Source organism: Centropristis striata, chromosome 21 (genome assembly GCF_030273125.1).
Source record: "Centropristis striata isolate RG_2023a ecotype Rhode Island chromosome 21, C.striata_1.0, whole genome shotgun sequence".
Taxonomy (NCBI): Eukaryota; Metazoa; Chordata; class Actinopteri; order Perciformes; family Serranidae; genus Centropristis; species Centropristis striata.
Window position 1 is genome coordinate 1,892,607 of NC_081537.1, and position 25,579 is coordinate 1,918,185.

The 25,579-nt window shown below is 34.2% G+C and overlaps 1 protein-coding gene across 1 annotated transcript in view; it reads left to right on the top strand.

The window, feature by feature from the left end:
* abca5 (ATP-binding cassette, sub-family A (ABC1), member 5) overlaps nt 1-25,579 on the top strand; it is a 75,438-nt gene that overhangs the window by 14,609 nt on the left and 35,250 nt on the right. Inside the window, exons 6-18 of the mRNA XM_059325116.1 lie at nt 2,738-2,964; nt 4,154-4,295; nt 5,663-5,851; nt 7,227-7,374; nt 8,392-8,569; nt 9,884-9,942; nt 11,412-11,698; nt 14,542-14,661; nt 15,763-15,901; nt 16,636-16,726; nt 17,474-17,613; nt 19,279-19,398; nt 21,800-22,001. Coding sequence (XP_059181099.1) covers nt 2,738-2,964; nt 4,154-4,295; nt 5,663-5,851; nt 7,227-7,374; nt 8,392-8,569; nt 9,884-9,942; nt 11,412-11,698; nt 14,542-14,661; nt 15,763-15,901; nt 16,636-16,726; nt 17,474-17,613; nt 19,279-19,398; nt 21,800-22,001 — 2,042 coding nt within the window. The remainder of the gene's footprint in view (nt 1-2,737; nt 2,965-4,153; nt 4,296-5,662; nt 5,852-7,226; nt 7,375-8,391; nt 8,570-9,883; nt 9,943-11,411; nt 11,699-14,541; nt 14,662-15,762; nt 15,902-16,635; nt 16,727-17,473; nt 17,614-19,278; nt 19,399-21,799; nt 22,002-25,579) is intronic.

Consider the following 25,579-nt stretch of genomic DNA (forward strand, 5'->3'; position numbering starts at 1 on the left):
TTCTAAGAGAGTTTGTGTTTCTGGAGACTGAACAGAGAGTCTCTGGTGGTTTAAAGTTCAGTATGCATGTGAAGGAATTGTTATTATTTATTGCACAAACAAGATCTGAAGCTGTTGGAGCTGGTGTGGAGTGGAGTGACTTACTAGGCCAGGGGTCGGCAATAGGCGGCCCGCGGGCCAGATGTGGCCCGCAAGCATGAAACATCTGGCCCTTGAGGTTGTTTGAACTACATTGAAAAATATATGAAAATATAATGAAAATAAAAATATAAAATTGGACCGACAGTCTCAAAAATGCTCTTTATTTACAAACTTAATTTTCCAAAACAGAAAAATTTCCTGAGTCTAATAATAATGCTTCATCTGGATACGAGGGTGAATACACACTTTAGCGATGTGCAGCGTGAACACTTAACATGCAAAGACAAATGAAGTCATTGGATAGCGCCTGGTGCTGAAATTAGCTGAAACTAGTCCACAGGTTGTCTTTCAAACAAAGCACATAGCGAAAACACGACTTCTTTCAAACATGCCAGACATCAAACAGACTGTGAAAAGTAAAACACGAGTTTCAAACATAACATACTCAAGTTATTTAGGCCTGTCTGTGGTGGCACCAAAAATGTAAACTGATAACAATACAATTGCCCAGTCAAATTGGAGCAAATCAGAACAAAAAAGAACGAAGCAAAAATGCTGAATCCACTCGACCATGGGCTGGAGTGCTCGACGCTCCTGAAACGACAGAGCAGACGTGCTACGTTTACTGTATGCTTAGTAATATTAGGCCTAGCCTACAACGAGACAGTTCAGATTAGACACAATCCCTTGTTTAGATTACTCACCTAGTGTGAAAAGTGGCATCTCCCGCTTGTCACTATTTTCTGGATATCTGGTAGCCTGGCTAACACCAGACTATTCTCAAATGAGGTCTAGTCTGGCAACGAGCAATGTATTTCTCTGTAGAGGAGGTGTGGTTTACGATCCTCCAGAGCCGTTTATTGGGCGCTTAGAATGTCTATCAAAGCGTCTGTAGGTAGCTCTTAGCCAATCAGATCAGTTATACCAGATGACGTAGTAGAGCAACAGAGATGGATGTTTGTTGTGTGTGTGTCTGTGAGAGAGTGTTGCTGCTGCTTTGCTTCTCCAGTTCTCGCTTTCTGTAAGATTATTTATTTTCACGCTTTATTCCCCCTCATGTCATTCAGCCACACATCCACTGATTTTATGGGCAATAAACAAGCTGCTGGGGGTCTCTGGGGGCTCCGCTGTCCGCGGTAGCGGGGCTATTAGCGCCGTTAGCGGCTATTAGCTATTAGCGACTATTAGCTATTAGCCGCTAGCGACGCTAATAGCCCCGCTACCATAACGCCGGTGATCTCAGCGGAGCCCCCAGAGACCTTTCGCCTTTCAACTTTGGCTCTAAACTATTTAAAACACCATCTACAGCTAAAGAGAGTTTTGCGTCTGCAGCAGCCATGTTGGATCCGGAAAACTACAAGCTTCCAAGTGCCGAGTAGTACGCGTCATCGTCTTGCCATCCCTCCCCGCTCTGTGATTGGATCCCTAAAACAGGGCTAAGAATCCTTCCTAGTTTCCAGACTCCGCCGCAGTTCGAAATTAAATTCGAGCGCGCAAGGCAGTCTGGGTATACCCAGGCTAGATATCTGGTGAATTAGACGTCACTTTAATCCTCAGGCAGTTCTCGAGATTTTTGTGAGTCAGTCTATTCCTCTCGTGCGTTTTTATTGCATTCATAGCTGAAAAGGACGACTCACACATGTAGGTGGAGGGGAACATGGTCAGAGTGTAAAGTGCGACTGTCTTGAGGTTGCTGTATTCCTCAGAGCGTAGTAGGCCTATCCAAAAGGCACACACAGACTCCACACTTCTTAACGCATATCGCACAACGGAGGTGGTTTGGAAATCAATCATTTCCATTTCCAGCGCAGCCTGATCTAAAGAGGGGATCGTTTCTTTTGCCAGGGTGGAGAAGTTGTGGGCTGGTTTTACTGCAGGGTCACGTATACAGTCAATGATCAGCTCCGTCACTTCTCCCGCTGTCCTCTTCAGGGTGCTGAAACGTAGGAGCCTGCCGGTGGCCCGTCATATAATGGCTTGGAAAATATCTGGTCCGCAGCCAAACTTTATTGCCGACCCCTGTACTAGGCCAGGGGTCTCAAACTCAAATAACCTGGAGGAAGTATCAAAATGACCAAAATAAGACACAAAATACTAAAAAGACAGAAAAAAAATACACAGAATTACCCAAAAAGGTAATTTTGTGTCTTTTTAAAATAATTTTGTGTCTTTTTAAAATAATTTTGTGTCTTTTTTTGGTAATTTTGTGTCTTTTTAAAGTCATTTTGTTTCTTTTTTTAGTCATTTTGTGTCTTTTTTGGTCATTTTGTGTCTTTTTAAAGTCATTTTGTTTCTTATTTTTAGTCATTTTGTGTCTTTTTTTAGTCATTTTGTGTCTTTTTAAAGTCATTTTGTGTCTTTTTTTTTGTCATTTTGTGTCTTTTTTTAGTCATTTTGTGTCTTTTTGGTCATTTTGTAATGGTTTTGTTACGGTGGCCTAGAGGTTGGGAATCGTGCTTACAACTGGAGAGTGGCCTAAACGCAGAGGTAGAATTTACCCACTGTGGGGTTAATAAAGTAATCTTCTCCTTCTCCTCATGTGAGAAAGAGCCAGTAAACCTGTAGTTTTCTGAATAAAGCTGATGATGGTGTCCAGATGCAGACGAAGCGTGCGGTGTGGAGTGAGATGGACCTGAAGGTGGTGATGATGGGGCAGCCCGGCTCCGTGGAGGTGCAGAAGTTCCCCCACGCCCTCATCTCCATCTACCTGGTGCTGGCCTTCACACCCTTCGTCACCTTCCTCATCGTCAACGTGGCGGCGGAGAAGGAGCATCGACTCAAAGACACCATGACCATGATGGGGCTCTACGACACGTCCTTCTGGTGAGGAACAACACTCACCGGGTTTTATCAGAAAATAATCATAAGATGTACGTCATGGGTTTCAAACTGGCGGCCCGCGGGCCAATTGTGGCCCTCGTGACGATATTTTGTGGCCCCCACCTTGATATGAAAGTTTAATGTGAGTTTTATATGAATGGCACTTTACCGTGTTGTGTGTGGAAGGTCCCTTTATTGCTCCAGCTGGAGCTTTGTTTCACTTGTTTCTATGGCGACGCTACCGGTACCGTTTACCGTTTATTATCTGCCGTGTTGTTGTTACCGCAAGAAGTGGAAATGTTATGGAATGTCATTTTGTGTCTTTTTTTTTGTCATTTTGTGTCTTTTTTTTGTGATTTTGTGCCTTTTTTAAAATAATGTGTCCTTTTTTTTAGTAATGTCTTTTTTGGTAATTTTGTGTCTTTTTTTAGTCATTTTGTGTCTTTTTCTAATAATTTTATACATTTTTGGGTAATTTTGTGGGGGTTTTTTGGTGATTTTGTGTCATTTTTTTAGTAAATTTTGTGTTTTTCTAATAATTTTATGTCATTTTTATTTTTATTTCAATTAACAAAAATATTTTTTCACTTCTAGTTTTTGTTATTTTGTTGGTTTTGGTGAACTATAATAACCTTGATTCACACCTTTCTGTGTGGTTGAAGTTGCTGTGTTGCCCAACAGGTTGTGTTGTTTATGCTGAAGTTGCTGTGTTGCCCAACAGGTTGTGTTGTTTATACTGAAGTTGCTGTGTTCAACAGGTTGTGTTGTTTATGCTGAAGTTGCTGTGTTGCCCAACAGGTTGTGGTGTTAATGCTGTAGTTGCTGTGTTGCCCAACAGGTTGTGTTGTTTATACTGAAGTTGCTGTGTTCAACAGGTTGTGGTGTTAATGCTGAAGTTGCTGAGTTGTCCAACAGGTTGTGGTGTTTATGCTGTAGTTGCTGTGTTGCCCAACAGGTTGTCATATTAACGCTGAAGTTGCTGTGTTGTCCAACAGGTTGTCATGTTTATGCTGAAGTTGCTGTGTTGTCCAACAGGTTGTCATGTTTATGCTGAAGTTGCTGTGTTGTTCAACAGGTTGTGGTGTTTATGCTGTAGTTGCTGTGTTGCCCAACAGGTTGTCATATTAACGCTGAAGTTGCTGTGTTCAACAGATTGTCATGTTTATGCTGAAGTTGCTGTGTTGTCCAACAGGTTGTCGTGGGGCCTGCTCTATGCTGCTCTGGTGACCACCATGTCCATCCTGATGTCCATCATTGCTACGTACACCGCTCTCTTCCCCTACAGCAACTTCTTCGTCATCTTCTTCCTCATCTTCCTCTACGGGATATCTTCAGTGAGTAGAGCAATGATGGAGTTACTCTAGTCTTGGTTCTTTTCTTTTCTTTTATTGTTTTGTTTTACCTCTCTAATGTTCGTGTCTTTGTATAAAATCGTCTGATAAATGACGTTATAGATCTGTAGATCTCAGGTAATCCAGGTGTAAAATGGTTATACGAGGTTTTAAATGAAGGCAACCAAATAAAAACCTCTTACTCTGATTTAAATGAGACATTTCTCTGCTTTTGAACTGTCAGAAATGATAAAGTTGCATCATGTTTTTACGCAACTATTCAAAATATACATAATAAGTCTTGTTGTTTTTACACTAGTGCAGCCAGTAGGAAGTTACATTACACACAGACCACTACAGCAGGAGAGGCTGTTTACACAGAGCTGAGGGGAGAGGACAGGAGAGGCTGTTTACACAGAGCTGAGGGGAGAGGACAGGAGAGACTGTTTACACAGAGCAGAGAGGAGAGGACAGGAGAGTCTGTTTACACAGAGCAGAGAGGAGAGGACAGGAGAGGCTGTTTACACAGAGCAGAGAGGAGAGGACAGGAGAGACTGGAAAAATCACAATACTTCAATATGTACAATATGTGTGTTTTGATCATTTGTGTCTTTGGTCATTTTTTGGTCATTTTGTGTCTTTCTTTAGTCATTTTGTGTCTTTTTTTTTTGCTTTTTATGGTCATTTTGTGTCTTTTTTTGTCATTTTGTATCTTTTTATGGTCATTTTGTGTCTTTCTTTGGTCATTTTGTGTCTTTTTTTAAGACACTTTGTGGGGTTTTTTAGTCATTTTGTGTCTTTTTTTTTAGCTTTTTATGGTCATTTTGTGTCTTTTTTTTAAGACACTTTGTGGGGTTTTTTAGTCATTTTGTGTCTTTTTTTGTCATTTTGTATCTTTTTATGGTCATTTTGTGTCTTTTTTTAGCTTTTTATGGTCATTTTGTGTCTTTTTTTTGTCATTTTGTATCTTTTTATGGTCATTTTGTGTCTTTTTTTGTCATTGTGTCTTTTTTTGTCATTTTGTGTCTTTTTTTGTCATTGTGTCTTTTTTTGTCATTTTGTGCCATTTTTTGGTCATTTTGTGTCTTTTTTTTAAGACACTTTGTGGGGTTTTTTAGTCATTTTGTATCTTTGTTTGGTCATTCTGTGTCTTTTAGTCATTTTGTGTCTTTTTTTTTTGTAGCTTTTTATGGTCATAACCACACGCACACACACACACAGACGCTTCTTGCTTTTATAGATCGATTTTAATGGCAAAAAGTTGCATATAATCAGCATTAACTGAGACGGGAGGTTTTTCTGATGGAGGGAGTCTTTGACCTACTGATTCTTTTCCCTCCTCTCTTCTCTCTCCCTCTCTCTCTGTCCAGATCTTCTTCTCCTTCATGCTGACTCCGCTGTTTAAGAAGCCTAAGTTTGCCAGCACGGTGGGCTCCATGCTGACGGTGGTGTTCGGCTGTCTGTCTCTGTTCACCGTCCTGATGAAGGACTTCCCCCAGCCGCTGGTCTGGCTGCTCTGCCTGCTCTCCCCCAGCGCCTTCTCCATCGGCATCGCTCAGGTGACAGCAACCCGCCATCATATCAAAACCACCAAAACCATGCTCCACTGGGAAACTCACAGTACTAGTGCAGGGCCATTTTTTTTACGTTTTTTTAATGTTTTTGTGTGGTTTTTATGTATTTTTTAACGTTTTTTTAAATGTTTTTGTGTGGGTTTTTTTGTGTTTTTTTATGCATGTTTTTATGTTTTTTGTGATTTTTTAATGTATTTTTTTAACGTTTTTTTTATGTTTTTGTGTGGGGTTTTTTGTGTTTTTTTATGCATGTTTTTATGTTTTTTGTGATTTTTTAATGTATTTTTTTAACGTTTTTTTAATGTTTTTGTGTGGGGTTTTTTGTGTTTTTTTATGCATGTTTTTGTGGGGGTTTTATGTATTTTTTTATGTTTTTTGTGATTTTTTAATGTATTTTTTAACGTTTTTTTAAATGTTTTTGTGTGGGTTTTTTTGTGTTTTTTTATGCATGTTTTTATGTTTTTTGAGATTTTTTAATGTATTTTTTAAATGTTTTTGTGTGGGTTTTTTTTGTGTTTTTTTAATGCATGTTTTTGTGGGGGTTTTATGTATTTTTTTATGTTTTTTGTGATTTTTTTATGTATTTTTTAACGTTTTTTTAAATGTTTTTGTGTGGTTTTTATGTATTTTTAAATGTTTTTTGTGATTTTTTTATGTATTTTTTTAACGTTTTTTTTTTTTATGTTTTTGTGTGGGTTTTTTGTGTTTTTTTATGCATGTTTTTGTGGGGGTTTTATGTATTTTTAAATGTTTTTTGTGATTTTTTTATGTATTTTTTAAAGTTTTTTTTAAATGTTTTTGTGTGGGTTTTTTTGTATTTTTTTTATGCATGTTTTTGTGGGGGTTTTATGTATTTTTTATGTTTTTTGTGATTTTTTAATGTATTTTTTTAACGTTTTTTTAAATGTTTTTGTGTGGTTTGTATGTATTTTTAAATGTTTTTTGTGATTTTTTTATGTATTTTTTAACGTTTTTTTTATGTTTTTGTGTGGGTTTTTTTGTGTTTTTTTATGCATGTTTTTGTGGGGGTTTTATGTATTTTTTTACGTTTTTTTTAATGTTTTTGTGTGGTTTTTTTTTTAATTAACTAAAAAACTTTCAAAATCGAGGATGCACACACACACACACACACACATCTTGCTTTTATAGATGGGTAAGCTATTTTGGTATTGCATAATGTCTGTTTGCTTAAACATACAAATAATAATCTGTAAGGACCAATGCAGTTATTAAAAAATGAAGCTCCTGACCTACTAGATCCTAGTACTAGTACTAGTACTAGATCCTGAAGGTGTGTGTGTGTGTGTGTGTGTGTGTGTGTGTGTGTGTGTGTGTGTGTGTGTGTGTGTGTGTGTGTCAGGTGGTGTACCTGGAGGCTCAGGGAGACGGTGCTGTGTTTTCTACCCTGGCTAACGGCCCCCACCCTCTCTACGTGCCCCTCCTCATGCTGGTGGTGGACTGCATCCTCTACCTGGTGTTGGCGGTTTACCTGGACCAGGTGCTGCCTGGTGAGTACACACACACTTTATATACACACATATATATATATATATATACATATATACACTACTGGTCAAAAGTTTTAGAACACACCAACTTTTCCAGAATTTAATTGAAAATGGTGCAGTTTAATGTCTCAGTGTACTCTGAAATTAATGCACATTTGCAACATTTAAAATTCTTTATTGAGCATGATAGTGTTTTGAAAGTTAAAAAAAAGATTCAAAATCACATTTTATGTTGGACTAAAGGACTGAAAAAAGACACAAAATGACCAAAAAAAGACACAAAATGACAAAAAAGACACAAAATGACCAAAAAAAGACACAAAATGACCAAAAAAAGACACAAAATTACTAAAAAGACACAAAATGACCAAAAAGGCACAAAAAGACACAAAATGACTAAAAAAAGACACAAAATGACAAAAAAAGACACAAAATGACAAAAAAGACACCAAAAGACACAAAATGACCAAAAAAAGACACCAAAATGACAAAAAAGACATAAAATGACCAAAAAAAGACACAAAATGACAAAAAAGACACCAAAAGACACAAAATGACCAAAAAAAGACACAAAATGACAAAAATGACTAAAAAAAGACACAAAATGACAAAAAAAAAGACACAAAATGACTAAAAAAAGACACCAAAATACACAAAATGACTAAAAAAAGACACAAAATGACCAAAAAAAGACACAAAATGACCAAAAAAGACACAAAATGACTTCCAAAGACATGAAAAGAATTCAAAAATGGACAAAATAGCCCAAGACTCCATAGAGTTAAGTTGTTAACCCATTTCTTGTTCCCTGAAAAAGGCCTACTTGTATAATTCTGAAATGTACATTATTTTCCAGTTTTGGTTAAGCTTACCTTTTTTTATTTACCTCTGGCATATATATACAGTTAATATACTGTAACATATAACAACAGCTAATCTTCCCTGAGCGTTCACTGAAACATGATAATAAGAGGTAAAGAATAAGTTTCCCTCCTACCGTTTCTCCTTGTGACCCAGGGGAGTTTGGGATGAGGAGGTCCTTGGTCTACTTCCTGAAGCCGTCCTATTGGTCCAAACGCAGGAAGAGATATGTGGAAGTGAGTTCTGTGTACGACGCCGAGGTGAAGGGCGCCACCGGTGGCGACGAGTCCGTCGAGCCGGTTTCTCCAGAGTTCAGAGGGAAAGAAGCCATCCGGTAAAAACCTGAATAATCTGAAAAATCTATATAATATGGACAGTTGGATGCATTTTTCTGTTTTCTGTTCTGATAAGTGTGTCGTGGAAACGGCGTTCACAACAAATAATAATACTTTTGGTAACACTTATATATATTATATTATATATATTACACTCTTATATATATTGGGGTACACATATTTAATCCTCTGGAGTCCACGACTTCTGTTTCCATGTCACATTTAGCGCGTCAACTCTTTTCCAGCAAAAGTGAAAACCACCATGACTAGGTGAAACATGATTTTACAGAAGTTTTTGCAGAGGTTATTTCAAATTTTGCAGTGTGCATTCAGCGTTTTTAATGCAATATTTTGTGTTTAATGTTTTTTGTGATTTTTATGTATTTTTAAAAAATTTTGTTAATGTTTTTGTGTGGTTTTTATGTATTTTTTAACGTTTTTTTAATGTTTTTTGTGATTTTTTTTAATGTATTTTTTAACGTTTTTTTTTATGTTTTTGTGTGGTTTTTATGTATTTTTTAACGTTTTTTTAATGTTTTTGTGTGGTTTTTATGTATTTTTTAACGGTTTTTTTTATGTTTTTTGTGGTTTTTTTATGTATTTTTTAACGGTTTTTTAATGTTTTAGTGTTTTTTTTGTGTGTTTTTATGTAGGATTTTTTTAAATGTATTTTTTAAAGTTTTTTTAATGTTTTTGTGTGGTTTTTATGTATTTTTTAACTTTTTTTTAAATGTTTTTGTGTGTTTTTTATGTATTTTTTAACGTTTTTTTAATGTTTTTTGTGATTTTTTTTAACGTTTTTTGAATGTTTTTTGTGATTTTTTAATGTATTTTTTAACGTTTTTTTTATGTTTTTGTGGGCTTTTTTTGCGGGTTTTTTATGATGGATTTTTTGTAGTTCTTTTTGTATTTTTTTGTTAAAAAAATCATTTTGTGTGTGTGTTTTTGGTAAAAAAATTGTGTTTTTGGTGTGTTTTTTTGTGTTCAAGATGTTGATCCAGTAGAATAAGGCATTAATAACTACTTAATAATGTCCAATTAAGAGCCAATCTGTTACTAATGTTTATGCTAATAAGCAACTAATTAATATTGAATATGTGTTCCTTAATATAAAGTGTTAGCGTACTTTTTTAGCGCAAAATATCTCTGTCCTAAATATCTATTAAAAGGATGAACCCTTTGATTCTAAAGCGTTTGACTGAGAGAGTTTCCAGTAGAAATGTGTTTGAGGCTGAGTTAATAATGCAGACTTGCTCTTCTGCTCCTGTTTTTACACTTTGTGAACATATTTTTTTTTTCCTTTTCTCCGGCAGCATCAGTAACATCCACAAAGTGTACAAAGAGAAGGACAACGTGGTGGAGGCCCTGAGAGGTCAGTCTCTAATACTAGGTCCTGATTATTCATCTTGTTGGTCTGAGACGAGTTAATTAGTAATAATTAATAGTAGTCTTTTATGGTTTCACTGCATCTATAATGCTACCTGAACATCAGAAGACTTTAAAAGATTTGGAAAAGACTCGTGTAAAACATCTAAAGACATCTAGTGTTTAGTTTCTAGTCTCACTCTGAGGTTTTAGACTGTTAATCTATCAGGAAACTATTTACAGACTACAACTAGATTCTTTTAGCAGTTTTTCCATCATCTCTTAGTAAAAACTGACTAAATGGAGGAGAAGCAGCTTTTGGCTCCAGCTGCTCTAGTGTGTGACTCAGTGGTTTGTGTTGAAAACAACAACAACAACGACAGCAAGAGAAGAGGATGCCACAAAATGCCCCTCACAAAGCTGTTTTTTCCGCGACTGTATTTTTATTCATTCTGTGTCCATTTTGATCATTTTTACATCAATTTTGGTCATTTTGTGTCTTTTTAAATCATTTTAACATCTATTTTTGGTCATTTTTTGTCTATTTTGATCATTTCTACATTTATTTTTGGTCATTTTGTGTCTATTTTGATCATTTCTACATTTATTTTTGGTCGTTTTATATCTTTTTTACATCAATTTTGTGTCTATTTTGATCATTTCTACATCTATTTTTGGTCATTTTGTGTCTATTTTGATCATTTCTACATTTATTTGTGGTCGTTTTGTGTCTATTTTGATCATTTCTACATCAATTTTGGTCATTTTGTGTCTATTTTGATCATTTCTACATTTATTTTTGGTGGTTTTGTGTCTTTTTTTACATCAATTTTGGTCATTTTTTGTCTATTTTGATCATTTCTACATTTATTTTTGGTCATTTTGTGTCTATTTTGATCATTTCTACATTTATTTTTGGTCGTTTTATATCTTTTTTACATCAATTTTGTGTCTATTTTGATCATTTCTACATCTATTTTTGGTCATTTTGTGTCTATTTTGATCATTTCTACATTTATTTGTGGTCGTTTTGTGTCTATTTTGATCATTTCTACATTTATTTTTGGTGGTTTTGTGTCTTTTTTTACATCAATTTTGGTCATTTTGTGTCTTTTTTGATCATGATGCATAGTGACATGGATTCTCATTTTGTGTCTTTTTTTTAGTCATTTTATGTCTTTTTTGGTCATTTTGTGTCTTTTTTTGGTGATGATTTCAAGTCCCATGATGCATTGCGACACTCCCACATGTATTCTGATGCATTTCATTGGCCAAGAGACCGAAAATAGGTGGAAAAACTACAAATACTACAAAACCACGTATCCTCTTTCAGCTTTAATGGTAGAATAACACAACGGCGCCCCAACAGGTTTTAATGGTAGAAATGTGGTAATGCTTTCCCACCTTAAATGCATTTAATCTGCATTTCTCATGATATATTCCTGCTGGTGTCCCTGTCTGTTCGTCCCTCTGCAGGTCTGACCTTTGACATCTACGAGGGCCAGATCACGGCCCTGCTGGGCCACAGCGGAGCGGGGAAGTCCACTCTGATGAACATCCTGTGTGGGATCTGCCCGCCCACCAGCGGCGCCGCCTCCATCTACGGCACGCCGGTGGCCGAGGTGGCGGACGGCTCGGAGATGAAGCAGCTGGTGGGAATCTGCCCTCAGTTCAACATCATCTTCGACGTTCTCACGGTGGAGGAACATCTACGCATCTTCGCCGCCATCAAAGGGATCCCGCCGTCGGACATCGACGCGGAGGTAACCAGATCATTAAATAAGACTTAATGTTTCTATCTCATAATGGTTGAATATACAGATAGATAGATAGATAGATAGATAGATAGATAGATAGATAGATAGACAGTGTTAAAGTGTTCATGTGTTTTAGTCTTTTTGGTCATTTTGTGTTCTTTTTTTGGTCATTTTGTGTCTTTTCTGTCATTTTGTGTCTTTTTTTGGTCATTTTGTATCTTTTTTTGGTCATTTTGTGTCTTTTTTTGTCATTTTGTGTCTTTTTTTTGTCATTTTGTGTCTTTTTTTTGTCATTTTGTGTCTTTTTTTTGGTCATTTTGTGGTCAATTTGTGTTCTTTTTTTGTCATTTTGTGTCTTTTTTTGGTCATTTTGTGTCTTTTTTTTGGTCATTTTGTATCTTTTTTTTGTCATTTTGTGTCTTTTTTTGTCATTTTGTGGTCATTTTGTGTTTTTTTTGTCATTTTGTGTTTTTTTTTTGTCATTTTGTGTCTTTTCTGTCATGTTGTGTCTTTTTTTTTGGTCATTTTGTGTTCTTTTTTTGTCATTTTGTGTCTTTTTTTGTCATTTTGTGGTCATTTTGTGTTTTTTTTTGTCATTTTGTGTCTTTTTTTTGTCATTTTGTGGTCAATTTGTGTTCTTTTTTTGTCATTTTGTGTCTTTTTTTGTCATTTTGTGTCTTTTTTTTTGTCATTTTGTATCTTTTTTTGTCATTTTGTGTCTTTTTTTGTCATTTTGTGGTCAATTTGTGTTCTTTTTTTGTCATTTTGTGTCTTTTTTTTGTCATTTTGTGTCTTTTTTTGTCATTTTGTGGTCAATTTGTGTCTTTTTTTGGTCATTTTGTGTCTTTTCTGTCATTTTGTGTCTTTTCTGTCATTTTGTGTCTTTTTTTTGTCATTTTGTGTCTTTTTTGGTCATTTTGTATCTTTTTTAGTCATTTTTACATCTATTTTTGGTCGTTTTGTGTCTTTGATCATTTTTACATCTATTTTTGGTCACTGTGTCTTTTTTGATAATTTTTACATCTATTTTTGGTAATTTTGTGTCTTTTTTTGGTAATTTTGTGTCTTTTTTTATTAATTGTGTGTCTTTTTCAATACTTTTTTGTCTTTTTTAATAATTTTGTGTCTTTTTTGGGTCATTTTGTTACTTTTTAAAGTAATTTTTCTGTCATTTTGTGTCTTTTTTTGGGTGATTTTGTGTCTTTTTTTAATAATTTTAATTTAATTTGAATTCTGTGTATTGTTTTGTCATTTTGTATCTTTTTTTGTCATTTTGTGTCTTTTTAAAGTAATTTAGTGTTTTTGCAGTCATTTTGTTAAACTCATAAAAACTAAACTAAAACTAAGCATCTTCCAAAAAAATAAAAAATAATTAAAACTAGCAAACTCACTCTAAAAACTAAGACTCTGTCTTAATGTTTCTATCTCATCATGTTTGAATATATGAGCATTAATGATCTAGAGTTTAGACAATTTCAATTTTAGATGTCTTGTTCAGAAATGCAGCGTGCTATTGACTAGCAAGGTTATAATAGTTTTGGAGTTTTCGTCAGTTTTAGTTTTAATTTCGTTGACAATTTTTTTTTTTTTAATTCATTCATTCATTCATTCATTCATTACCATTAACCCCTTATCCGCAATCGGGTCGCGGATAAGCGACTAAGAAATTAGTTTTAATTAGTTTCTAGAGTGAATTTGTTAGTTTTAATTTGTTAGTTTTAATTCGTTTTTTATCTTTTGGAAAATACTTAGTTTTAGTTAAGTTTTTTATAGTTTTTTTGTAATGGGGTATTTGTTGGGTGCCAGATTCAATATTTTGCCTTTATTTCCTTTGTCTGTCTTGTCTGTCTTGTCTTTGTTATACTCCTTGTCACTTTTTCTGGTTAATTTGTCGCTTTTTTTCTTTAAATTTGTCACTTTTTTATTGTAAATTTATAACTTTTTTTCTTGTAAATTTGTCACTTTTTCTGGTTAATTTGTCACTATTTTTCCCGTAAATTTGAGATTTTTTTTCCTGTAAATTTGTCATTTTTTCTGGTGAATTTGTCACTTTTTTTTCTCGTAAATTTGAGAATTTTTTTATTCGTTTTTATTAGTTGTAGTTTTTTTGTAATGGGGTATTTGTTGGGTCAATAAGGTCACAATTAAATGTTTCCTGTTTGTCACTTTTTTTTTGTAAATTTGTCACTTTTTCCCTTAAGTTTGAGAATTTTTTAAAATTCGTTTTAGTTTAGTTTTTATTAGTTGTAGTTTAGTTTTTATTAGTTGTAGTTTAGTTTTTATTAGTTGTAGTTTAGTTTTTATTAGTTGTAGTTTAGTTTTTATTAGTTGTAGTTTAGTTTTTATTAGTTTTAGTTTAGTTTTTATTAGTTGTAGTTTAGTTTTTATTAGTTGTAGTTTAGTTTTTATTAGTTGTAGTTTAGTTTTTATTAGTTGTAGTTTAGTTTTTATTAGTTGTAGTTGTTTTGTAATGGGGTATTTGTTGGGTCCAGATTCAATAAGGTCACAATAAATGTTTCCTTTATTTCCTTTGTCTGATCCATCTCAGCCCCAATAAGTTTATTAATCATAAAACCAGATAGATGAAATAGATTTCATATCAACCAAAAAGGTTTACGCATGAAAAAAGTTGACAAAGACCAAAACGAAGAACATTTTCACTATAATTTTAGTTAGTTTTAGTTAGTTTTGGAACCACAAAATACAGTTTTTATTTTTATTTCAGTTAACGAAAATGTTTTTTCAACTCTAGTTTTCGTTATTCCGTTAGTTTCCGTTAACTATAATAACCTTGTTGACTAGTTTGACTGTTTATTCAAGTGAAAAGTGTTTTTTCTTCTTTTTAACAGGTTACCAAAGTGCTGAAGGATCTGGACTTGGAGAAGATCAAGACTGCTCAGGCCAAGAATCTGAGTGGAGGCCAAAAGAGGAAACTCTCTGTGGGAATCGCTATTCTGGGAGATCCTAAGGTACTTTCTTTACCTTTACCATTAGTTGCACCTTTTTGTTGCACCTTTTTGTTTTTTTTGGTAATTTTGTCTTTTTTTGGGTGATTTTGTGTCTTTTTTTTGGTCATTTTGGGTCATTTTATGTCCTTTTTTTTTTTAGTAATTTTGTATCTTTTTTGGGTGATTTTGTGTCTTTTTTTTTGGTCATTTTGTGTCTTTTTTGGAGCTTCACCTGGACAACTGCCTTCACCATTAGTTGCACCTTTTTGTTTTTTTGGTAATTTTGTCTTTTTTTGGGTGATTTTGTGTCTTTTTTTTTGGTCATTTTGTGTCTTTTTTTTTTAGTAATTTTGTATCTTTTTTTTTTTTGTAATTTTGTATCTGTTTTGGGTGATTTTGTGTCTTTTTTTTTGGTCATTTTGTGTCATTTTTGGTCATTTTGTGTCTTTTTTTTTTTAGTAATTTTGTATCTTTTTTTTGTAATTTTGTATCTTTTTTGGGTGATTTTGTGTCTTTTTTTTTTGGGTCATTTTGTGTCATTTTGGAGCTTCACCTGGACAACTGCCTTCACCATTTGTTGCACCTTTTTGTTGCACCTTTTTGTTTTTTTGGTAATTTTGTCTTTTTTTGGTCATTTTGTGTCATTTTTGGTCATTTTGTGTCTTTTTTTTTTTTTTAGCAATTTTGTATCTTTTTTTTGTAATTTTGTATCTTTTTTGGGTCATTTTGTGTCTTTTTTTTTTGTAATTTTGTGTCTTTTTTTTTTTTAATTTTGTGTCTTTTTTTGGGTGATTTTGTGTCTTTTTTTTGGTCATTTTGTGTCTTTTTTTTAAGTAATTTTGTGTCTTTTTTGGGGTGATTTTGTGTCTTTTTTGGTCATTTTCTATCTTTTTATGGTAATTTAGTGTCTTTTTTTGGGTTCGTTTTACAACATTCGTGTTTATCAGACTAGTCCAGTGCCTGTAGAAAGTATGTATACGTATAGTGGGAGATTGTGATTTGTTATTGTACAGTGTGATGGCATGTGGCAGGACATATTTTTTAGATCTGTCCCTTTGCTACCACTAGTACCAGATAACTCTGACTCCCTCCTGAGCCTTTTACTTCCTGTTTGTCCCTCAGATCCTGCTGCTGGACGAGCCCACGGCGGGCATGGACCCCTGCTCCAGGCACCAGGTCTGGTCCCTGCTGAAGAGCCGCCGAGCCGGCAGGGTCACCGTCCTCAGCACGCACTACATGGACGAGGCTGATATCCTGGCTGGTAGGACCCCTCTCTGTTACTCTGGTCCATCAGGCACATCAGGAGGTCCTCCAACATGGAGATGAGAAGGTTTCCGTTAGCCCTGTCCAGAATTAATTAGGTCTGAAATGAGGAATTTGGTCCATTGCACCGGTTTCATTATGACTAGTGCAGTGCCCGTAGGAAGTATGTATACGTGTAGTGGGAGATTGTGTTTTGTAGGTAATGCTAATGCGTCTTGCTAGTGTAACCTTTAATAATGCAGAAACGCTATCTTTTCATTTTGTGTCTTTTTTTTGTAATTTTGTGTCTTTTTTATGGGTGATTTTGTGTCTTTTTTTGGGAAATTTTGTCTTTTTTGGTAATTTTGGTTTTTTTTGGGTGATTTTGTGTCTTTTTTTGGGTAATTTTGTGTCATTTTTTGGTCATTTTGTGTCTTTTTTATGGGTGATTTTGTGTCTTTTTTTGGGAAATTTTGTCTTTTTTGGGTGATTTTGTGTCTTTTTTTGGGTAATTTTGTCTTTTTTGGGTGATTTTGTGTCTTTTTTGGGTGATTTTGTGTCTTTTTTTTGGTCTTTTTGGTCATTTTGTGTCATTTTGTGTCTTTTTTTTTAGTAATTTTGTATCTTTTTTGGCTGATTTTGTGTCTCTTTTTTTGGTCATTTTGTGTCATTTTTGGTCATTTTGTGTCTTTCACAGGATGTTTTGTTATTGCCAAACAATTTAATGTTGTTTTTTGTGCCATTTTCCTCCAGATCGTAAAGCTGTGATCTCTCAGGGCCAGCTGAAATGTGTCGGCTCGTCTCTCTATCTCAAAGTCAAGTGTGGTGTTGGATATCACCTCAGGCAAGAAGACTTTTACTTCACTTATCTACTTTATTGTTCCAACTTTCAACTACTGGAAACCAAGGTTATAATAGTTTTGGATTTTTCATTAGTTTTAGTTTTCATTTCGTTGTGAATTTTTGTCTTCAAATTCAGTTAGTTTTTAGAGTGAGTTTTCTAGTTTTAGTTTAGTTTTTAGTTTTTGAAAATGCTTAGTTTTAGTTTACTTTTTATTAGTTTTAGTGTTAGTTTTAGTTTTTTTCTAATGGGCTATGTGTTGGGTGGGTAAATTTTGCCTTTATTTCCTGTAGTTTATCATCTCAGCCCCAATAAGGTTATTAACTCTTACAGTTCGGGGTGTTTTGAATTTTGGTTCTAGTGTAATTTTGAGTTTTTCGAGTGTAGACATCCCAGTCTCAGTAAACATATTCACCATGTGTTGCATGTTCAAATAGAAACACTGAATTATGAATGAAAAAAGTTGACAAAAACGAAAACTAAGGACATTTTCACTCTAATTTTAGTTAGTTTTAGTTAGTTTTGTAACCACACAATACAGTTTAAGTTAGTTATCGTTTTTTAAAAAACTCTAGTTTTTATTTTTATTTCAGTTAACGAAAATGTTTTTTCAATTCTAGTTTTCATTATTTCGTTAGTTTTCGTTAACTATAATAACCTTGCTGGAAACTTCAACTAGAACACAGAACAGTGAGCCGTCTTTGGGTATTTTAACAACCTGTGTCACCACGTTAACCTTTTTTCTTGCAGAATGTCTATAAATGAAAGATGTGAGGCTGAAAGCGTCACGTCGCTGGTCAAGCAGCATGTTCCCAAAGCAAAGTTATCTCGGCAACACGAGGCGGAGCTGACGTTCACTCTGCCGTTTGAGAGCATGGACACGTTTCCAGGTCAGATCTCACTTTATACTGCCCCCTAGAGGCTAACTGCTGCAACTACACACAGGGTTAAACTGAGAAAAACTGATTCAACCCTTTATCAGGCGAAGAACCGTATTTGGTAACTTCAGTGGATATCTGAAATAAAAAATAAAAATGTTTCGAGAAAAAAGTTGCAAATTTACTAGATTTAAAGTGGCAGATCTACAAGAAACCACTTTAAATCTCTTAAATCTGTGACTTTTTTTCTTGTAGATTTGCCACTTTAATCCCTTAAATCTGCGACTTTTTTGCGCAGATTTGCCACTTTAAATCTCGTTAATCTGCAACTTTTTTTCTTGTAGATTTGCCACTTTAATCTAGTAATTCCGCAACTTTTTTGGGCAGATTTGCCACTTTAAATCTCGTTAATCTGAAACTTTTTTTCTTGTAGATTTGCCACTTTAATCTAGTAATTCCGCAACTTTTTTGCGCAGATTTGCTTCTTTAAATCTCGTTAATCTGCAACTTTTTTTCTTGTAGATTTGCCACTTTAATCTAGTAATTCCGCAACTTTTTTGCGCAGATTTGCCACTTTAAATCTCTTAAATCTGCAACTTTTTTTCTTGTAGATTTGCCACTTTAATCTTGTTAATCTGCAACTTTTTTTCTTGTAGATTTGCCACTTTAATCTCTTAAATCCGCGACTTTTTTCGCAGATTTGCCACTTTAAATCTCGTAAATCCGCGACTTTTCTGCGCAGATTTGCCACTTTAAATCTCGTAAATCCGCAACTTTTTTTCTTGTAGATTTGCCACTTTAATCTCATAAACCCGCGACTTTTTTGCGCAGATTTGCCACTTTAAATCTCTTAAATCTGTGACTTTTTTGCGCAGATTTGCCACTTTAAATCTCGTAAATCCGCGACTTTTTTGCGCAGATTTGCCACTTTAAAATCTCGTAAATCCGCGACTTTTCTGCGCAGATTTGCCACTTTAAATCTCGTAAATCCGCAACTTTTTTCTTGTAGATTTGCCACTTTAATCTAGTAATTCCGCAACTTTTTTGCGCAGATTTGCCACTTTAATCTCGTACAACCGCAACTTTTCTGCGCAGATTTGCCACTTTAAATCTCGTAAATCCGCAACTTTTTTTCTTGTAGATTTGCCACTTTAATCTAGTAATTCCGCAACTTTTTTTCTTGTAGATTTGCCACTTTAATCTCATAAACCCGCGACTTTTTTGCGCAGATTTGCCACTTTAAATCTCTTAAATCTGTGACTTTTTTGCGCAGATTTGCCACTTTAAATCTCGTAAATCCGCGACTTTTTTGCGCAGATTTGCCACTTTAAATCTCGTAAATCTGCAACTTTTTTCTTGTAGATTTGCCACTTTAATCTCGTAAATCTGCGACTTTTTTGCGCAGATTTGCAAAATTGAAACCTAAAACTTTGTCACGACATCAAGGGGTTCATTTTTAGTTAAAACTCAAAATGTAGCTACTGCAGTTAGGCTTTATAGGGCAGTATAGCTAAGTAATTTCTTTCATTTTTAAATAGTTTATCTCTGACTTCCAGCCCTTTCACTTCTCTACATGAATCTTTCCAGGCTAATGCTAAAAATAAGTGTAAAATAACAGATTACTGTGCCTCAGCTTTGACTAGCAGCAACAAGTGCTGATTAATTTGTCTTCGGTAGGTTTATTCTCGGAGCTCGACTCTCAACCCAAAATGGGAATTATCAACTACGGGGTCTCCATGACAACGCTGGAGGATGTTTTCCTTCGTCTGGAGTCCGAAGCTGAAGTGGACCAGGCTGGTGAGTGTTTCACCAAAACAGCTGTACAGGAACCTCAGAATTATTGATTATTAGTAGTAAGTAAGGAAGTTGTTGTATATGAGTTATGAGCTTAATATACTTTATAAGGTGGTAGTACCACAAGAATAATTGTTCTCCCTTAATAACACTTAATGAATATGGTCTGTTCCTACATAACATGACATTGTGAACAACATCATTTTGTGTCTTATTTGGATCATTTTGTGTCTTTTTTTTTTAATTTTGTGGTTCTTTTTGGTAATTTTGTTTCTTGTTTAAGTAATTTGGGTTTTTGTGTCCTTTTTTTTTAGTAATTTTGTGTCTTTTTTTGGTAATTTTGTTTCTTTTTTAAGTAATTTCGGTTTTTGTGTCTTTTTTTTTAGTAATTTTGTGTCTTTTTTTGTAATTTTGTGTCTTTTTTTGGTAATTTTGTTTCTTTTTTAAGTAATTTGGGTTTTTGTGTCTTTTTTTTGTAATTTTGTGTCTTTTTTTGTAATTTTATGTCTTTTTTTTGTGGTAATTTTGTGTCTTTTTTTGGTAATTTTGTTTCTTTTTTAAGTAATTTGGGGTTTTGTGTCTTTTTTGGTAATTTTGTGTCTTTTTTTGGTAATTTTGTTTCTTTTTTAAGTAATTTGGGTTTTTGTGTCTCTTTTTTTGTAATTTTGTCTTTTTTTGGTAATTTTGTGTCTTTTTTTGGTAATTTTGTTTCTTTTTTAATTAATTTGGGTTTTTGTGTCTTTTTTTTAGTAATTTTGTGTCTTTTCTTGTAATTTTATGTCTTTTTTAAGTAATTTGGAGTTTTGTGTCTTTTTTGGTAATTTTGTGTCTTTTTTGGTAATTTTGTTTCTTTTTTAATTAATTTGGGTTTTTGTGTCTTTTTTTTGTAATTTTGTGTCTTTTTTTTGGTAATTTTGTTTCTTTTTTAAGTAATTTGGGTTTTTGTGTCTTTTTTTTGTAATTTTGTGTCTTTTTTTGTAATTTTACGTCTTTCTTGGTAATTTTGTTTCTTTAAGTAATTTGGGTTTTTGTGTCTTTTTTTAAGTCATTTTGTGTCTTTTTTGTAATTTTGTGTCTTTTTTTGGTAATTTTGTTTCTTTTTTAAGTAATTTGGGTTTTTGTGTCTTTTTTTTTGTAATTGTGTGTCTTTTTTTGGTCATTTTGATACTGCCTCCAGCGGCCCCCAGGTAATTTGAGTTTGAGACCCCTGTTATAAAGCATATTAAGATCTAACTCATACAACAACTTCCTTACTTACTACTAATAATCAATAATTCTGAGATTATTGAGGGAAAACTCTTAGTTAATGTCTTACTGGTTGTATAATAAGGCCATGCAGAATAAGGCATTAATAACAACTGAATAATGACTCATTAAGAGACAATATTTTACTTATTTGCATGATAATAAGAAACTAATTAATGTAGAATATTTGTATCTTAATATAAAGTGTTACCAATTTTTTTTCCTAACTGGCATCATAATGTGTACCATAGAGAAGCGTGAGATGTCATTTTGTGTCTTTTTTTGGTCATTTTGTGTCTTTTTTTTGGTCATTTTGTGTATTTTTTTTTGGTCATTTTACATCTTTTTTTTGGTCATTTTGTGTCTTTTTGTAATTTTATGTCTTTTTTTTTGGTCATTTGTGTCTTTTTGTGATCTTTTTTGTCCTTTTGTAGTCAATTTGAGTCCTTTTTTGCTCAATTTTATGTAATTTTTTGGTCATCTTGTGTCTTTTTTGGTTATTTTGTGTCTTTTTTGGTCATTTTGTGTCTTTTTTGGGGTCATTTTGTGTCTTTTTTTGGTCATTTTGTGTCTTTTTTGGGGTCATTTTGTGTCTTTTTTTGGTCATTTTGTGTCTTTTTTGGTTATTTTGTGTCTTTTTTGGTCATTTTGTGTCTTTTTTGGGGTAATTTTGTGTCTTTTTTTGGTCATTTTGTGTCTTTTTTGGTTATTTTGTGTCTTTTGGTCATTTTGTTTCCTTTTTTGGTCATTTTGTGTCTTTTTTAGGTCTTTTTTGGTTATTTTGTCTCTTTTTTGGGGTAATTTTGTGTCTTTTTTTGGTAATTTTGTGTCTTTTTTGGTTATTTTGTGTCTTTTGGTCATTTTGTTTCTTTTTTAGTCATTTTGTGTCTCTTTTGGTCATTTTGTGTCTTTTTTTTAGTCATTTTGTGTCTTTTTCGTCATTTTGTTTCCTTTTTATGGTCATTTTGTGTCTTTTTTTTAGTCATTTTGTGTCTTTTTGATCATTTTGTTTCCTTTTTTTGGTCATTTAGTTTCTTTTTTGTCTGATCTGAACTGTGAGATTCTGTTCAGTGAGACAACATGATGTTAGATTGGGGGTCGAGACTCAAAATGAGGTTGTGATCTAATAAAGTAACTAATGTTTATCTCCTGTCTCCAGACTACAGCGTGTTTAACCGTGAGCAGGTGGAGGATGAGTGTGATAACTCGTCTGTGGACGACACGGACCAGCGGCTGCTCACCTTCTCAGACAACAAGTCCGACGTGGTGACGGGTCACGCTCTGTGGCGGCAGCAGTTCAGCACCGTGGCCTGGCTGCACATGCTCAACATGAAGAGGGAGAGGAAGGCCTTCATCTACACGTGAGGGGGTCACTAGATCTGAACCAGAGACAGGATCACTAGATCTGAACCACAGACAGGATCACTCAACACTCTGAACACCAACATGCAACTTTTACAGAACTTTGAAATCATAACCAAAATTAAAAACACAGAAAATGACAGAAAATGACCAAAAAAGACACAAAATTGTTTTAAAAAGACACAAAAATCACAAAATGACTAAAAAAAGACATAAAATTACAAAAAAAGACACAAAATGACTTAAAAAATGACCAAAAAAGACACAAAATTATTTAAAAAAGACACAAAAAGACACAAAATGACTAAAAGAAGACACAAAATGACAAAAAAAAGACACAAAATGACAAAAAAAGACACAAAAAGACACAAAAAGACACAAAATGACGAAAAAAAAAAGACACAAAATTTACACGTGAGGGATCTCACTAGATCTTAATCAGAGACAGGATCACTAGATCTGAACCAGAGACAGGATCACTCAACACTCTGAACACCAACATGCAACTTTTACAGAACTTTGAAATCATAACCAAAATTAAAAACACAGAAAATGACCAAAAAAGACACAAAATTATTAAAAAAAGACACAAAAAGACACAAAATGACTAAAAGAAGACACAAAATGACAAAAAAAAGACACAAAATGACAAAAAAAGACACAAAAAGACACAAAATGACAAAAAAAAAAAAAGACACAAAATTTACACGTGAGGGATCTCACTAGATCTTCACCAGAGACAGGATCACTAGATCTTCACCAGAGACAGGATCACTGGATCTGAACCAGAGACAGGATCACTAGATCTTCACCAGAGACAGGATCACTGGATCTGAACCAGAGACAGGATCACTAGATCTGAACCAGAGACAGGATCACTAGATCTGAACCAGAGACAGGATCACTAGATCTGAACCAGAGACAGGATCACTAGATCTGAACCAGAGACAGGATCACTAGATCTGAACCAGAGACAGGATCACTAGATCTGAACCAGAGACAGGATCACTAGATCTGAACCACAGACAGGATCACTAGATCTGAACCAGAGACAGGATCACTAGATCTGAACCACAGACAGGATCACTAGATCTGAACCAGAGACAGGATCACTAGATCTGAACCAGAGACAGGATCACTAGATCTGAACCAGAGACAGGATCACTGGATCTGAACCAGAGACAGGATCACTAGATCTGAACCAGAGACAGGATCACTAGATCTGAACCAGAGACAGGATCACTAGATCTGAACCACAGACAGGATCACTAGATCTGAACCACAGACAGGATCACTAGATCTGAACCAGAGACAGGATCACTAGATCTGAACCAGAGACAGGATCACTAGATCTGAACCAGAGACAGGATCACTAGATCTGAACCACAGACAGGATCACTAGATCTGAACCAGAGACAGGATCACTAGATCTGAACCAGAGACAGGATCACTAGATCTGAACCAGAGACAGGATGACTAGATCTGAACCAGAGACAGGATGACTAGATCTGAACCAGAGACAGGATCACTAGATCTCAACCAGAGACAGGATCACTAGATCTGAACCAGAGACAGGATCACTAGATCTCAACCAGAGACAGGATCACTGGATCTGAACCAGAGACAGGATCACTAGATCTGAACCAGAGACAGGATCACTGGATCTTAACTAGAGACAGGATCACTAGATCTGAACCAGAGACAGGATCACTAGATCTGAACCAGAGACAGGATCACTCATCACTCTGAACACCAACATGCAACTTTTACAGAACTTTGAAATCATCACCAAAATTAAAACACAGAAAATGACCAAAAAAGACACAAAATGACTAAAAAAAAGACACAAAAAGACACAAAATGACTAAAAAAAGAAACAAAATTACCAAAAAAGACACAAAATGACTAAAAAAGACACAAAATGACCAAAAAAGGAAACAAAATGATCAAAAAAAACAAAATGACTAAAAAAAAGACACAAAATGACTAAAAAAGACACAAAATGACCTAAAAAAGACACAAAATGACTAAAAAAAGAAACAAAATTACCAAAAAAGACACAAAATGACTAAAAAAGACACAAAATGACCTAAAAAAGACACAAAATGACCCAAAAAGACACAAAATGACTAAAAAAAAGACACAAAAAGACACAAAGTGACTAAAAAAAGACACAAAATGACCAAAAAAGACACAAAATGACTAAAAAAGACACAAAATGACTAAAAAAAGAAACAAAATTACCAAAAAATACACAAAATGACTAAAAAAGACACAAAATGACCTAAAAAAGACACAAAATTACCAAAAAAGACGCAAAATGACTAAAAAAATGACACAAAATGACTAAAAAAAGATACAAAATGACCAAAAAAGACACAAAATGACTAAAAAAAGACACAAAATGACCAAAAAAGACACAAAATCACTAGATCTTAACCAGAGACAGGATCGCTAGATCTTTATCAGAGACAGGATCACTAGATCTTAACCAGAGACAGGATCACTGGATCTGAACCAGAGACAGGATCACTAGATCTTAACCAGAGACAGGATCACTAGATCTGAACCAGAGACAGGATCACTAGATCTGAACCAGAGACAGGATCACTAGATCTGAACCAGAGACAGGATCACTAGATCTGAACCAGAGACAGGATCACTAGATCTGAACAAGAGACAGGATCACTAGATCTGAACCAGAGACAGGATCACTAGATCTGAACCAGAGACAGGATCACTAGATCTGAACAAGAGACAGGATCACTAGATCTGAACCAGAGACAGGATCACTAGATCTGAACCAGAGACAGGATCACTAGATCTGAACCAGAGACAGGATCACTAGATCTGAACCAGAGACAGGATCACTAGATCTGAACCAGAGACAGGATCACTCAACACTCTGAACTCCAACATGCAACTTTTACAGAACTTTGAAATCATCACCAAAATTAAAACACAGAAAATGACCAAAAAAGACACAAAATGACTAAAAAAAAGACACAAAAAGACACAAAATGACTAAAAAAAGAAACAAAATTACCAAAAAAGACACAAAATGACTAAAAAAGACACAAAATGACCAAAAAAGGAAACAAAATGATCAAAAAAAACAAAATGACTAAAAAAAAGACACAAAATGACTAAAAAAGACACAAAATGACCTAAAAAAGACACAAAATGACTAAAAAAAGAAACAAAATTACCAAAAAAGACACAAAATGACTAAAAAAGACACAAAATGACCTAAAAAAGACACAAAATGACCCAAAAAGACACAAAATGACTAAAAAAAAGACACAAAAAGACACAAAGTGACTAAAAAAAGACACAAAATGACCAAAAAAGACACAAAATGACTAAAAAAGACACAAAATGACTAAAAAAAGAAACAAAATTACCAAAAAATACACAAAATGACTAAAAAAGACACAAAATGACCTAAAAAAGACACAAAATTACCAAAAAAGACGCAAAATGACTAAAAAAATGACACAAAATGACTAAAAAAAGATACAAAATGACCAAAAAAGACACAAAATGACTAAAAAAAGACACAAAATGACCAAAAAAG